Source organism: Pantherophis guttatus, chromosome 10 (assembly GCF_059756535.1).
Source record: "Pantherophis guttatus breed Tessera chromosome 10, ASM5975653v1, whole genome shotgun sequence".
Classification (NCBI taxonomy): Eukaryota; Metazoa; Chordata; class Lepidosauria; order Squamata; family Colubridae; genus Pantherophis; species Pantherophis guttatus.
In genome coordinates, this window is record NC_142072.1 from 2,405,337 (window position 1) to 2,420,891 (window position 15,555).

At 48.2% G+C, this 15,555-nt stretch overlaps 1 protein-coding gene across 7 annotated transcripts in view; it reads right to left on the minus strand.

Annotated features, from left to right (window-relative positions):
* Nucleotides 1-2,077: 2,077 nt before the first annotated feature.
* ACTN4 (actinin alpha 4) overlaps nucleotides 2,078-15,555 on the minus strand; it is a 92,128-nt gene continuing 78,650 nt past the window's right edge. For 3 of the 7 annotated variants that reach the window (XM_060693794.2, XM_060693795.2, XM_087876522.1), the window contains exons 13-21: nucleotides 13,387-13,495; nucleotides 13,151-13,291; nucleotides 10,582-10,764; nucleotides 10,271-10,405; nucleotides 9,098-9,277; nucleotides 7,337-7,483; nucleotides 5,919-5,999; nucleotides 4,814-4,972; nucleotides 2,078-4,367 (exon numbers count right to left, since the gene is read on the minus strand). In XM_060693794.2, the coding sequence (XP_060549777.1) occupies nucleotides 4,209-4,367; nucleotides 4,814-4,972; nucleotides 5,919-5,999; nucleotides 7,337-7,483; nucleotides 9,098-9,277; nucleotides 10,271-10,405; nucleotides 10,582-10,764; nucleotides 13,151-13,291; nucleotides 13,387-13,495 (1,294 nt within the window). In that variant the 3' untranslated portion in view covers nucleotides 2,078-4,208. Of the gene's footprint in view, nucleotides 4,368-4,813; nucleotides 4,973-5,457; nucleotides 5,524-5,918; nucleotides 6,000-7,336; nucleotides 7,484-9,097; nucleotides 9,278-10,270; nucleotides 10,406-10,581; nucleotides 10,765-13,150; nucleotides 13,292-13,386; nucleotides 13,496-15,555 lie in introns of all 7 variants that reach the window. The other 4 variants (XM_060693792.2, XM_060693793.2, XM_060693797.2 and 1 more) reach the window with 2 other exon arrangements.

Here is a 15,555-nt window from a genome sequence, read left to right on the forward strand (position 1 = left end):
ACACAACCGCTTCTCTGGTTTGGCAGCCATGCTGGTGAGGGAATTTTGGAAGACAACCAGATCCTACACTGCTTTAGGATCAGAGTCCAAGTTGACTAAAATTCTTCACATTGTACCTTTTTCCTCGAACTTAGGAAGAAATTCCAGGCCAAAGATGAACAAGGAAAGCAAAACTTAATACTGAGAAACATTTATAAATGGATTTTTCCCTAGAAGCCTTTACTGTACCAATCACCTTTCAGAGAAATACTGCTAGAAAAGGACAGGAAGTGAATAAATAATAAACAATAAAATACTACTGGTAATTTTTGATTCAGCCACCTAAGTCCATACTGGATTGGTCCCTGAAACTCTTTCCAGTCCAACCGGTTTATGGGCCATGCATGCTATGACAAAAACATGTGATTAGTGGAAGACAAATTGTCATGCATATATACTGGATTAGGGAGATTTTTCAGAAACATTTCACAACCCTGTCCCTTCTTGTGGCTTCTTTTTTTAATAGAGACTCAAGTCTTTTCCAGCCCAGGTATAGCAGCTTCCTTCTCTCAATTTATTGATTTTTTAAAAAAAATTTGATTTATATGCCGCCCTTCTCCGGAGACTCAGGGCGGCTTACAGTGCGTTAAGCAATAGCCTTCATCCTTTTGTATATTTATACAATGTCAGCTTATTGCCCCCACAATCTGGGTCCTCAATTTACCTACCTTAGAAAGGATGGAAGGCTGAGTCAACCTTGAGCCTGGCGAGATTCGAACCTGCAGTAATTGCAGGCAGCTGGTTTTAATAACAGGGTGCTTTAGACCACTGTACTACCAAGGCTCTAATGAAGCCTTGAATGAATGAATGAATGAATGAATGAATGAATGAATGAAGGGCACTTTTATTTTTAAAGCAAACAAACCCTCAGCACAATGTATAATTGCATGGCGTTCTCCAGAGGGGAACATATATTCATCAGGTAGGATTACAAAAATAAACCTATTTATTACACATAGCCATTCATCGTACCATTCACCTGGGATGAACTGTTTTGGATGGCTGAAACCCTCCCACAAAAGCTACTTTCAACCCATTTTCAAAATTACGATGGCCGCACCCTATATAGCCACGTGATCAGGGCTTGTCAACTGGCTTGAATTTACAGCCATTTGTAGGGTGCTGTGACTGATTTGCCTTTTTTTTTTTTTGCTCCTTTCCAGCGTTTACTTCAGTTCCTTCTCCCCCCCTAAAAACCCATCCGATAAAATGGATTCAGTTATCCATTGTGGCATTTGCTTAACAATCATTGCAAAAAAAAAAAAAATCAGGGCCCGTCACGTAATGCTGTGACTTATGACCATAACTTCAGGCTCAACTATGGTCGTAAATTGAGAAGTATCTGGAGTAGAATCTACTGATGATGGGAGATGGTCGGCTCACTAAGGATGCCGTCTACCAAGGACCACTTCTCTCTTCCGTTGATTTCCTAACCTTCGGATCAAAGCAGCTTCCTAATAAACCAGGTTGGGGAACAACTTTAGAAACCGAACGTCAGGGTCAGCATTTTCTGACCACGGTTTGGAAGGTGGATAAATCTGGGCTAAGCCGGACTCTCTACTTAATTAAGGCTTTCTAAGGGGAAAAAAGGGACACAGTAGCTCAGTGATCAAGATGCTGAGCTTGTCGATCGAAAGGTCGGCAGTTCAGCGGTTCGAATCCTGAGTGCCGCGTAACGGGGTGAGCTCCCGTTGCTTGTCCCAGCTTCTGCCAACCTAGCAGTTCGAAAGCATGTAAAAAATGCAAGTAGAAAAATAGGGACCACCTTTGGTGGGAAGATAACAGCGTTCCATGCGCCTTCGGCATTTAGTCATCCCGGCCACATGACCACGGAGACGTCTTCGGACAGCGCTGGCTCTTCGGCTTTGAAACGGAGATGAGCATTGTCCCCTAGAGTCGGGAACGACTAGCACATATATGCGAGGGGAACCTTTACCTTTACCGTGAGAAAAAAGCAACTACATACGGGTGAGCCATAACAGTCTGGAAGAACCTTGGAGAAGGCAATAGGGGGAAAAAACAACACTTGAACTCACCCTTAAAAATATTATATTTTATTGACTGGTTTCCCAAGAGCAGGGAGAGCTGCTTCCTCAGAAAAGTGTGGAAATTTTAGAACAGATTTGATGGCCAGTAGAGGCAGACAGAACCTGGTTACTCCTTATTATGTCAGGGCTTTTACCCTTGGTAGACAGATTTTTGTAGCAACTGCAATAAAATAAGTCATTAAACTTTTTCCTGATGGCAAAGAGAAAAAAAAGAGAGAGAGAGAAACAAAACCGAAAGGATGCCCTCCTAACTCCCCCACCCCCAAAACAGTGTGGAAATGTTAGTTTATGGTGCTAGAGGCAGCCGTAACCCTTAACTACATGTTGAAAACGGGGGGGCAGGAAAGGGACAGAAACAATGTGTCCCCACCCCAATCAATTAACAATATACAATGCTAGAGGAATATATATATTTATATTTAATAATAATAATAACCATCTGGATTGTTGTTAAATTGCAACCAATTTGCTGTGTCTCTTTAAAAAACAAAACAAAAAACAATTGAGATTTGCATGGTTCTCTTTGAATTTTGAATTTGGTCCTCAGAAAACCCTGCACCATGATGAAGGAGAAATTACAAACAGACGTACGAGGGAGAAGCGACGGATCGAAAGTGTTATTCAGAGAAAAAGGAGAAGGAAAACTTGATGCTGCCCTCTCCTCCCCACCCGCCCCCCAAAAAAACCACAACAGGAACAGCTGAGCAGGTTCGGAGGACTTCCTGGCGAAAGGTTTGCCGGCTTCTTCCTGCCCCATTTTGCAAACCTGACATTTGCACGTCCTTCTTTCGTGGTCCCACCAGCCAAAGCTTCCCATATGCCTTCCCTTAAGAATCCCCCTTCCAAAATAACGGTAGATGCTCCATGGGTCAATATCCCCTTTTCCTTTATCTTAGTCACTGCCCCACAATGGGGGGGGTGGGGGGAGAGAAAACGTGCAAAAATGGGAAAACCCCAGGCCACCTTTGCAAGCAAATCCTGGCTTGTTTTGCCTTCTTGGATCCAAGAAGAGTCCAAACGGCAGCAGAGAGATTTTGTGTGTGTGTGTGTGTGTTGGACAGTGGGGACGCGTTTGCATTCTCAGCCAGAAGTGCCCTCCACCCAAATAACGATAGCCCACTTCTTCTAAGGCAGAATGTTAGAAGCACCGGCCACCCGGGAACGTATTTCAACAAGGTGGGCTGGGGGGCAGGAGTCATCGTGGGCCCGAGAGACCCCTGCCCAGGTCCAACAATTGTGCCTCCCTACTGTGCTGAACACGGCTGAGAAAGGGGGTGGGGTCAGCTCGCTTTGGCGTTGCTAAATTAAAAAGTGGGTAATGGGTTTTTTAAGACGGCAAAGGAAGGTCCTAGCACGGAAGGATAAGAGAGTAAGTGCCTAACCTAAGAAGGGGAAGGAACGAGAATCCTGTCCAGCATTAAAACATACACACATCCAGAGAAAAGTGGGGTGCCCGCTGGATCCCCCTATTATCCATGCACCAGCACTGTTTAGTTCCTGCCGAGTTCCTGCCTACCAGCTACATAAATTAAAAACAAAGAATGAGAAACGAAGCAGGGGACGGGACAACAGAGCCTATAAAAAAGCTTTCCCCTACTTTTTGAACATGATAAGAAAAATATATATATATACCCCCTTCCCATACCAAGGGATATAAGTTGAACAAACCCCCTTCCCAAACTGTGTCTGGATGCTTGTTTGCTGGACTTGGCGCTCCGGCACCCATGATTCTTCCTGCCCGTCACAGCGACGCAATAATCAACGGGGCTGCTGAGTCCCTCTGGAGGGAGTCGGGGGGGGTGTCTTGCCGAAGGGCCCCCCGAAAAAAACCATGGCTGTTGCATAGGTAACCGTGCTCCTAGAAGTCACAATTTTAAAAAAAAATAGATAAAAAGAAAAAAAATGAGAGGAGGCAGCTTCTCGTCTTCAGAGAAAAGGAATAGCGTGGGGTAGTCCCGTTGGTGCGGTGGGCGGGTGAGTGTGTGCAAGTGAGAGGAAGAGGAAGAGGCAGAGAGAAAAAGAGAGAAAACAAAGATACGGTGTGGAAGGAAACGGAATGGGCCTCCCCTCCTCCCTTCCTAAGAAGTGCCAGCGCTTGCCGCTGCTGCCGTTGCCACACCCTCACAGGTCGCTCTCGCCGTACAGCGCCGTGGAGAAGGATTTGTAGTCGAGGGCCCCGGCAATGGTGTCGGGACCCTGGTAAGGTGCCATCCGGGCAATGCAGTATTCTGCCTGGTCTGGAGGGAGCTCTCGCCGCAGTTCCTCCGCTGTGATGTAGTTCTGAGCGGGGGAGAGAAGCAGGTCTTGTGATAACCATAGCAAGAGCACCTAGACTTATATATTTATATAACTTATATACCGCTTCAAACTGCTTTTACAGCCCTCTCTAAGCGGTTTACAGAGTCAGCACATTGCCCCCAACAATCTGGATCCTCATTTGACCGACCTTGGAAGAATGGAAGACCGAGTCAAACCTTGAGCCGGTCAGGATCGAACTGCTGGTGAGTGGCAGAGTTAGCCTGCGATACTGCATTCGAACCACTGTGCCATCATGGCTCGTGATGCTACCCAACCTGGTTAGCCAGTTCTTTAGTGCGGTGGGAGGACCCGTTTCCCAGGATCATTGGGCCTGCCTCTAGCCAGCTTCTCCCCACTTCTGGAAGCCCCACATCCCTGCCAAAAGAACCCTGGCCAAATTCTGCAGGCAACGAAGTCCTTCAGCTCACCTTGTCTCCAGCCAGAACTTTGAAGGAAGCAATGACCTGATCAGCCGTGTCTGTGTCGGTTGTTTCCCGGGACATGAAGTCGATGAAGGCTTGGAAAGTCACCACACCGCTGTTGTTGGGGTCTACGACGCTCATGATCCGGTTGAACTCTGCGTCGCCCTGATAAGGGAGGGTAGGTGGGGAGGAGAACAAGACTCAATTCTTCCTGCAGGATGACGGAACCCAGGCCCACTTCTGAAGGGTTCTGCACACACACACAATGTGTGCCAAAGCAGGAACTCTTGAATCCTTCATTGGTGGGTTTCTGATCTTTGGCAAGATTAAAAACATGCGGACTTCAACTCCCACAATTCCCCAGCTGCTCTGCATGGCCCCTGCTGGCTGGGGAATTCTGGGAGTCAAAGTCCACACCCCTTAAAGTCGCCAAGTTTGAAAAATGCAGCTCAGTCTGAGCATTAACTCACGGTTTTCTCGTTCTTCTGTCCTCACCCACCCACCAGTCTGCATGATTTCCCCTCCCCTCCCCAATGTCACATTCAAGGCATGGCCTGAAAGCCGTTGCCAAAAAAGGCAAAGAGATGAGCTGGAGCAGCAGCGTCAGAGCAGCGAGAGAGCCAAGAGAAAGGCAAAAGCAGAGAGCGTACCAGGCTGTATCCCGTGGAGATAAGGAGGGCTCTGTAGTCATCTGCATCCATGCTCCCCGTGCGCTTCTATTCCAAGCAGCCAACAGAAAAGGGAGGAAGGAAGGAAGGAAGGAAGGAAGGACAGACAGGAACGAAGGAAGGAAGGAAGGAAAAGTGGCGGGTGAGCAGAGATGGGTAAAGCATGCCGAGAGTCGACGGTGAAAAAAGCATTGACCCCACAGGAGGAGGAAAAGACGCAGAAAGAGAAAAGTCAGTCGGAAAGTATTTGGGATGGGGATCAGCACAAAGGGGGGGGGGTGTAGGGGGCAGGAGCAGTCAAAGGGGACCAGATACCAAACATCAGCACGATAGTCAGAGAGAAGGGAGGGAAGAGGAGAACGTAGCGAAGGAAGAGAGAAAGGAAATCGGTTAATTGCAATCTCGTCACTGGCGGGCGGCGCGATTCACGGGGCAACGGGTACCTGTCGGTCATTCTCCACATCGTATCCCAAGCTGATGAGACAGGCCTTGAACTCTTCGGGTCCCAGGGAGCCGCCGTGGTCCTACCGCCAGGCCGCGGGTAGGGAGGGGCGCAGGGCACGGCACGCCCGTCGAGGAAAGGCGGGGGTGGCAGGGAGGCCCCCCGTGAAGGCGAGGAAGGCGGAGCAGAGGGGAAAAGACACGCCATTAGTTCAAGGCTGGCTGTTGGGGTGGGGGTGTGTGTGAGATCCAAACCAGCTTAGGACTCTTTGACAGGGAGTGGGGGGCTGTAGGACGTCTCCCCATAGCTGGTGGAAGAAGGAAAGGCCAACAAGGGCTGGCCAAGTTACCTTTCACCCCTGCTTAAGCTGGGGACCCCACCTGCTGGCAGAAATCCAATGCCCTGGAACTGCATGGCCACAGTCTGCGCCAGGGCAGCCCAATCTGCACCCCAATGCTTGGGGTTGGGGAGCTGTATCGAGCTCACCCTGGCCTTCTTTTTAGGTGACGGGCAAAGGCAAGAACGTTATGGGATGGCCCTAGCATCGCTTGACCCCAAAGGATCCTTGTGTTATGGAGACCAGGAGAAAGGATGGTTAGTAGTAGGTTTCATGATCTGGGCGGGACAGACCGAGACCCGGTCTCGTTTCATACCAGCCAAGGTAGACGGAGGTTGCTACAGGGATCTTAAGGCTTGGTTTAAGAAAACCCAGATTATAATCCCGATCCAGAAGAACTGGATGATCCTGACTGTGTCAGGTTGGGCTTCCTTTTTTAAAGACGGGGATCTACGTGGCTACGAAACTAAGATAATACCTAGCAGTATCTAGGAGTAAAAACGAAACAATATCCTTGACGTAGCCTAAATCAGGGGTCTCCAAGCGTGTCAACTTGAAGACTTGTGGACTTCAACTCCCAGAATTCTGGGAGTTGAAGTCCACAAGTCTTAAAGTTGCCAAGGTTGGAGACCCCTGGTCTAAATCACAGAACTGTAAAGCTAGAAGGGACTTCGAAGGTCTTCTAGTTCAACCCCTTGCTCAAGACAGGAGCCTTATACCATCCCTTAAATTGTTTCTAACTTTTGTTATTTATGTATTTTATTCTGTGCCTGTTCACCGCCCTGAGTCCTTCGGGAGTAGGGCGGTATATAAATTTAATAAAACATAAATTTAATAAAACAAACAAACATCCCAGTCAAATGGCTATCCAATCTATTTTTGAAAACCTCCAGTTAAGATGCCCACCTCTTTGTCTCTTCTACCCCTGAATTGGACTATATACAAGAAATGCTACCTAGCTTCCCTTCGGAGAGCCAGAGACTTCCAAAGAGCCAGGAAGGACGTGTGGGTAACATCCACGCGTGTAAATGGGCTACACGAGAGAGGCCCTCCCAGCTATCCCACTTCTCCTACTCGGGTACCTTGTCAAAATGATTGAAGGAGGCCCGGAATTCTTGCATCTGCTCCTGGCTGATCCCTTTGGCGTCCCGGGTCAGGATTTGATTCTCCACCTCGTTGATAGTCCGGGCGATGGTGGTAAGGAGCTGTTCCGATCCAATCCGGATGTGCTGGATGGAAAAATGAAAGGAAGAAAGGGTGGAGGTGGGGGTGGGGGGGAACAAACAAACAAACAGCCAGAATGAATTAATAATCGCTTCATCCTCACATGTCCTTCCCCCAAAAGTTGCTCAACTAGCCCAGGCAGCATCCTGAAGTTCATATGGCTGATTTAAGACAGACACACACTTCAATGGATCATTAGAACTGCAGAAAAAAACAATGGTTACCAACCTGCCTTCCATGGAGGGCCTGTATACTGCACGATTCAAAAAGAGGGCTGGGAAAATGTCTACAGACCCCTCGCATCCTGGACATAAACTGTCTCAACTCCTACCCTCAAAACGACACTATGGAGCACTGCACACCAGAACAACTAGACACAAGGACAGTTTTTTCCCAAACAGCATCACTCTGCTAAACAAATAATTCCCTCAACTGTCAAACTATTCACTAAGTCTGCACTACTATTAATCTTCTCTTCCTTACTAGTATCTATCTCTTCTCACTTATGACTATAACCACATTGCATGTATCTTTCAATTTATATTGTTTTTATTTGTTTCCTGGTACGATTTGACAGCTTATTAGTAACCTTGACTATCACTAAGTGTTGTATCTTTTTATTCTTGATGAACGTATTTTATTGTCCTTATGTACACTGAGAGCATATACACCAAAGACAAATTCCTTGTGTGTCCAATCACACTTGGCCAATAAAGAATTCAATTCAATTCAATTCTATTCTATTTTTCTCTATTCTGTACTCTATTCTATTCCTCTCCTCTTCTCTTCTGCATTCTATTCCTATTCTCTTCTCTTCATTCCTCTGTTCTATTCTACTCCATTCCATTCCATTCCATTCCATTCCTATCCCTATCCTATCCTCCATTCTACTTCTACTTCTATTCTATTCTATTCCTATCCTCCATCCTACTTCTAATTCTATCCTATCCTATCCTATTCCTATCCTATCCTCCATCCTACTTCTAATTCTATTCTATTCTATTCTATTCTATTCTATTCTATTCTATTCTATTCTATTCTATTCTATTCCTTCAAGTCACTCTACCCTTTTCTCCTGGCACTCCTGGACGTTCGTCTGAATGAAAGCTATTTTCAGCAATCCCATCTGCTTGTTTAACAGACGCACACATGGCTAAAGCAACGAGAAGGAAAACAACACCCGAGCACGTTTCAAACAAGGATGTCAAAAGTTGAATCTACCCAGCTGGTAAGAACACAAGGAGAAGGCAGCCTGCTGAGAGCACGTTCACACGCGCACACATACACAACGTTCCCCCCTGGTGCGTATTCAGCTGTGTGTTAAAATTATAGCCCGGTTCCCATCCCTAGTCTGGATGACGTACAGGATAAAAGCTGCTGTGAGGGCCCTGGATGCTTATTGGAAGTCTCTCCCCTTACTGGTCTTCACCCACCTTCCCCATAGATCAGTGTTTCTCACCCTTGGTAGCTTGAAGATGGGTGGACTTCAACTCCCAGAATCCCCCCAGCCAGCGCTGCTGGCTGGGGGATTCTGGGAGTTGAAGTCCACCCATCTTCAAGCTACCAAGGTTGAGAAACACTGCCATAGAGCGACCCCCGCCCCTCGGCTGTGTCCTCACCTCCATGGTGTAGTTAGTGTGCTTGTTGTCGAAGATCAGAGCCTCCTGGATGAGCTGGTGCTGCTGTTCCAAGATGTCGATGTTGGGTTTGTACTCGACGATGTTCAGCTCGTATTGCTTGAGGTGATTCAACTGGTCCTCCAAGGTGCCATTCATCTCAATGGAGATGCGCCCAATCTCCTGCTCAAGGGAAGGCCAATGGGATTGAGTTGACACACTTGCTTGGAAGCAGGGGTGAAATGTAAAATTTGTTACTACCGGTTCTGTGGGCATGGCTTGGTGGTGGGGGTGGGGGTCATGTGACTGGGTGGGTGTGCTGTTACAGATAGTGAGTCCTAGTGAATTAGTTACCTTAAGGATTACGAGCTGTCTCCTTAAGAGATTGCATTGTGGGAGATGTAGAGGGAGAGATTGCATTATAGGAAATGTAGTCCATGACATGTGACCATATCTGTGTGTTTGATCGGCAACTGAGGCTCTCTGCCTAGTGCAGAAAAAAGACCCGGCCATTTTGAATTACCACAGAAGAGAGAAGCATGCTTTCTGTACAGGGGGACAGAACTTCCATCATTTTACACTAGGAAATGGGACAGATTACAAAATCAGGATGAATCTCACCTGGACTCACCAAGATTGTAAGTCTATGTTTGAGGATACCCTAATAAACGATCTGTATGAAAACCTGTTTGCTAAGAGTTTATCTGCCTGTTCCCAGTGGAGCCAGATGCCTGGGGAACAGAACAGTGGGTGTGGCCAATTTTTTTTTTTTTTTACTTCTTTAAAGCATTTTTTTACAACCTATTCGGGCGAATAGGTTGTAAAAAAATGCTTTTAAAAGTTAAAAAAAAAAAGGCTCTGACGATCACAGCTGTGCCGCACGATCGTCAGAGCCTTTTTTTTAACCTTGTAAAAGCAGGAAGTAACGACACCCGGGCGGGTGGGCGGAGCCTCGTGCCGCCATCGCTACCGGTTCTCCGAACCACCTGCCACAATCGCTACCGGATCGCCCGATCCGGTCCAAACCGGGACCATTTCACCCCTGCTGGGGAGGCTCACATAAAGAGAGAGAGACCCACGGGCTCCGCGGTCTTAACCACCGGTGCCCTTAGTTAGGTTGGCAATCCAGCTTCTCTTGCCAACAGAAGCTCAAGATTCCCGGGCAAAGCTTCTCACCTCCATTTTGGTCTGGATCCAGGGCCCCACGATGTTGGCCTGGCTGGCGAACTGTCGGCGCAAGCGTTCATTGGACTGCTGCTTGCTCTGCTCATCCTGAAGGGCGCTGTCCCTCTTGGGTACCAGTTGCTGGACCTGTCGGACCCAAAGGAAGAGAGCCACCATTGAAGGCGACGTTCCTGGGCTCCTCACCCACCCAACCCCTGGCTTAGGGAGAACTCGGGTTGCAACCCAAGGCGGGCAGGCTCTGTCTTCAGCTCCGCCCACTGAGTGTGCATATCGGACGGCCCGGGAAGCACAGGCGTACCTACCCTTTCCCACTTGGAGTTGATGATCTGAGGCGTGACGGAAGTGTAAGGATTGTTCCCGGAGAGCTTTATGTTGTTGTAGTCTGCGATCTTCTGCGCTTCGCTCTCGATGCCCAAGATGGCTTCTCGTTCTCTGTCGGCATCGGGCAACGTGGATTTGAACTGATCGTGGGCAGCAATCAAGCCCTGGAAAGGAACCACACATTCAAAGTCGAGATGGGCGAGGCCAGATCGTTTCAGCCCCAGCCCCACGCCCAGAAAAGACACGAACGGGGTGTCCCCAGGTTCATCCCTATTTGTCTTGGTGGGAATCCAGATGTTTCCCAGAACAAGTTGGGCTTCTTCCATTTGCAGCAGGACGGAGCGTGAGGGGGAAATTCCCCCCTCCCCACCAAGAAGTTCTGGGATGGGAAGGAAGCCAGCTAGAAAAACTTCCATCTGGAGTTGGAGTTTGCACTTATACCGTATTTTTCGGACTATAAGACGCACCGGAGTATAAGACACACCTTAGTTTTTGGGGAGGAAAGTAAGAAAAAAGCTGATTTAGGGTGGATCGGTCTCCCGGAATAACCCCAATCAGCTGTTCCCAGAGATGAACTTTAGCAACAGGTTCGTTGGTTATGAGCTCTGCGCCTTGCTTTTTTCCCAGCCTCTCAAACGGAGGTTTCAGAGGCTTTTTTCAGCCTGTGAAACCGCCCCAAAGGCTGGGCGGGACTACATTTGGTGTATAAGACGCACCCAAATTTTCACCCTCTTTTAGGGGGGAAAAAGGTGCGTCTTATACTCCGAAAAATACGGTAAGTAGCTGAAGGTTCTCCTATTTATTTATTTATTTATTTTTTAATATTAAAAGTCTGGCATAATTACAGATGTGTTGCCTCTTTGAAGCTTCTACTTAGCATTTTCTGGTTCTGTAATCTTTTTACATTTCAAGAAATATATTTGGAGCTTTTAAGATTTTATATCCAGTATATATATATATTTTAAAAACCGCCTTTATCCAGTATATGAATTTATTTTTTAAAAAACAGTCTTTCTCCAGTCCCTTGTAACCACGTAACGTAAGTGTGTAATGCAACCTGATTTTAACACATCATTTTTAACCCTTGCATGTTCTCCCTCAAAACCAGCCCCGTAGGAGGCAAATGACAGCAGATTTTTTAAATTTTAAGAAACTAGGCTGGGAATTCATTGCGTCGTGTCTGCCAATTCTGCTTATTTATTTATTTTATTTTATTTTATTTGTATACTGCCCTTCTCCAACAGGACTCAGGGCGGTGAACAGCCATGGTAAAACATAACATATAAAATTTAAAAGCAATTTAAAAACATTAAATTTGGCTATCCAATTAAAACAACCCCGGTTAAAACCAATTACAAATTAAAAATTGAAGGGATGGGATCAAGCCCATCTGGGATTTGCTTCGGCATCGCAATCTTGCCAGCCTGACAATGACGGGAGGGAGAAGAGATTGAAATGTGGGTGGGTGGGATGGAAGCAGAGCTGGCCCCGACTAGGAGGAGCACCCATCAAGCACAAGGTCCGCAAAAGGAATGCGGAGATAGGAAAGGCTTGAACACAGGACCCGTTTCCAAAATAACCTGAGAAACTTTTAATTGAACACTGACTGATAACTTTGGGGCGGGGGGGAGAGAAATGGCCAGGGGCAAAGGGAAAGTGAACTGCCTCGTTTTCGTGCCAAGCCAACGGATTCTGCCTGCTCTAATCTCTGTAACCGCTTGATTCTCAGCGAAGTATTATAATACCCTTGGAAAAAGAAATGAGCCAGGAGTCTTTCTTTGCTAATTAAAACTAAGTGGGATGGATGACACAATTGGATCAGACAGCAGACGTGTCGACTAATCTCCCTTAAGCACCACTCATCTTTCTCTCTCTCTCTCTCTCTCTCTTAGCTGAAGCCCAGGTAGATACTGTTCTGAGCTAGGCTTCCCCAGCAGCACGAAGCCGAGTCCTCGTCCCGATAAAACCCTTTTATTGAATTGACAGTGAATTCCTCTCCAGCAAAGTCTTTCCTCTCCCACAGTCTTTCAAGACAGTTCACAATTACCGACCTTTATCAGGCTTGGAGAGTGGCCAGGCCGGTATCTTTCAGACACCACAATACTTGGCAAGAATGCAGGAATGAACTAATTGTCTCCTGCCAACTCCACTCCCTTTTTGCTCCTCTTTTATTCCCTCTGGGAGGGGCCCTTCATCATCCACCTGTGGCCTTACTTCTGAGTCGACCCTTGTTCTTTAGCTGTTCCCTTCGTCTGGCAACTCTGCGCATGCGCACTCTGGGAACAGGCTCCAGCTGTTTGCCTGCCTCACAGATGTCAGACTCCGAAGGCAGCTGATAACTGTCAGACGGCCCTGGCCCCCTCTCTGCCTCTGATGCAGAGCCCTCCTCAGAGCCTTCCCCAGACTCCAGGACTGGGCCATGTTCCTCCCTAACCTCCTCACTGTCCGAATCTGCTGCCAGATCCGCTGGCCACTGGCGGGCCACAACAGATACTTCCAGATCCTTGTACCATAGAGAGGGTAGGAAAACTCAACAGACAGCCCTCGTACCTCTATCTCCTCTATGGTATGGACAATGAACATATCCTGGAGGTCCTCCATTGCACTTTCCATCCAGTTGTTGAAGGGCGCGGCTCGCTTGGCATATTCCAGATGGAGCTGGTCGATGGTCTCCAGCTGCTTCTCTGTTTTCTTCGGAAAGAGAAACGGGCAAAAAAAGGATTAGGTCTCCTGACACCGTACTCGCTCGCTCACCTCCTCCTGTGGCGGGGCAGGCTTCTGCTCACCTCCAGCGCTTCCCTCCGTGTGTGGGTCAAGGACCCTAGGGAGTCCCACTGGTCACAGATCTTTTGGCACCGGGCGTTGACACTGGGGGAGTCGTAATAATCCAGCTCGCTGTGGGGCAGAGAAAAGGGAGGGCATTGGTGGGGTGGGCAGGTAACCAGGAAAGAGTTCTCTTGTGGGGCCCTAATCGCCTCTCTATGAATGTATGTGGTTATGTTGCTGTAAGCCACTGAGAATCTAGTGACTATCTATCTTCTACCTTTCTATCATCTCTCTATATCTATATCATCTACCTACCTATCTTCTCTCTATATGTATGTATGTATGTATGTATGTCTCTCTCTCTTCTCTCTATGTATCTATCTACTCTGTTTCCCCGAAAATAAGACATCCCCTGATAATATGCCCAATCGGGCTTTTGAGCACATGCACTAAAATAAGCCCTCCCCCAAAATAAACCCTCCCTGAAAATATTTAACCAGACGTGCAGCTGGTCCCTGCCATTTCCTCTGATTAGGGTTAGGGAGACAGAGCGGGTGGGGAAGGCCGTTTTCACCCTCCCCAGGCTCCAAGAAAGGCTCTGGAGCCTGGGGAGAGCAAAAAAATGGGCCTACCAGGCCCACTGTGCCAAAAGCGGGGGGAGCATTCGTGAGGGGGGGGGCATTGAATTACGGGTGTGGGCACGCATGTGTGCGACACCCCCCCCGCCACGCGACCCCTGCTTTTGGCACGCAATGGCAAATGAAGCCTTGGTAGTACAGTGGTCTAAAGCACCCTGTTATTAAGACCAGCTGCCTGCAATTACTGCAGGTTCGAATCTCGCCAAGGCTCAAGGTTGACTCAGCCTTCCATCCTTTCTAAGGTAGGTGAAATGAGGACCCAGATTGTGGGGGCAATAAGCTGACTTTGTATAAAATATACAAAAGGATGAAGGCTATTGCTTAACGCATTGTAAGCCGCCCTGAGTCTCCGGAGAAGGGCGGCATATCAATCAAATTAAAAAAAAAAAAAAAGGTTAGCCATCACTGGTGAAGGGGCTTTCTTTGAGGTTTGCAGTTCCCGGGTCTGGCCACAAGAGGGCACCCGAGTTCCTTCTTTCGGAATGCGGTGCCCAGGGAGACAAGCCAGCCTCTCAAACATGGCTTGTTGCTTTAAGGACCAAAAAGGGAAACCAGCATCCAGCCACTGGCCAAACGAAGCCCCTGCCCCCAGAACGGCGACCGACCAGCCTCCGTTCCAAAGAGTTTCTCCGATGCCAGAGAAAGAATTGAGGGCTTCTCCCCCTCCCCACACACCCAGACCCCCCAGGCTTCCAAATGTTGGCAAGCAGCATCCTCGGGATGAGTGTGCGCTAAGTGTGTTTGTGTAAACGCAGGGGGGCTGTGGGTGAAGTCATGCTGCAGGCTACACACACACACACACACCAGGGTTTCTAACTTCTCGGCCCCTCTCAGCCCCGAAAATAAGGGACCCCCCCCTCCTCCCCTAGTCAAGGCAGGCTCAGCCTGTGGCCTGTGTGTATGTATACTTATGGCGTGTGAGTTTATACGAGGTGGGGGGGCAGGAGGAGTGTGGGGGGTGGGAGGAGTTTGCTCTAAACTCTTACAAGGACCGCATTCTGGCACAACACAGCAAGGGAGGAGGGCTGGAGAACAATGGGGGTACTGTGTAATACAGGGAGGGGGGCGAGCGGCGGGGCAGGGCGGGGCAGGGTGAGAAAAACACCCTTTGAGGAGCTTCCATTCCCCAAAAGAGAGGTGATCCTAGCTGACTTCAGACGGGAGTCAAGGAGGCTGTTTGAAAAAGGATCTTAAAAGATAGGTTTTTGGGGAGGGGGGAGCTGCGAGGGGAGGGGGAGGACGGCTGCTATTTTGAACTTGCCAAAAATACCTTACAACGTCTCTTTTGTGTCTTGCGGCAAGACGGTCCAAATCACACACACACACACAAACATACACACACACAGAGGTTGGCAGGGAAGCTTTTTAAAAGGCTCGGAGGTTGCCAAGGCTGGTTTCTGTTTGTTTTTTTTTAACAGGATGCAGGGAAATTTTACAGCTTCAAGTGCTCCAAAGCAAGGAATTTTTACAGCCCGGTTTAGAAGCCTGGTTCAGGAGGAATAAGGAGGAGCTGGAGAGGAGGAGGAAGAGGAGGCAATTCTGGTGCTCTCT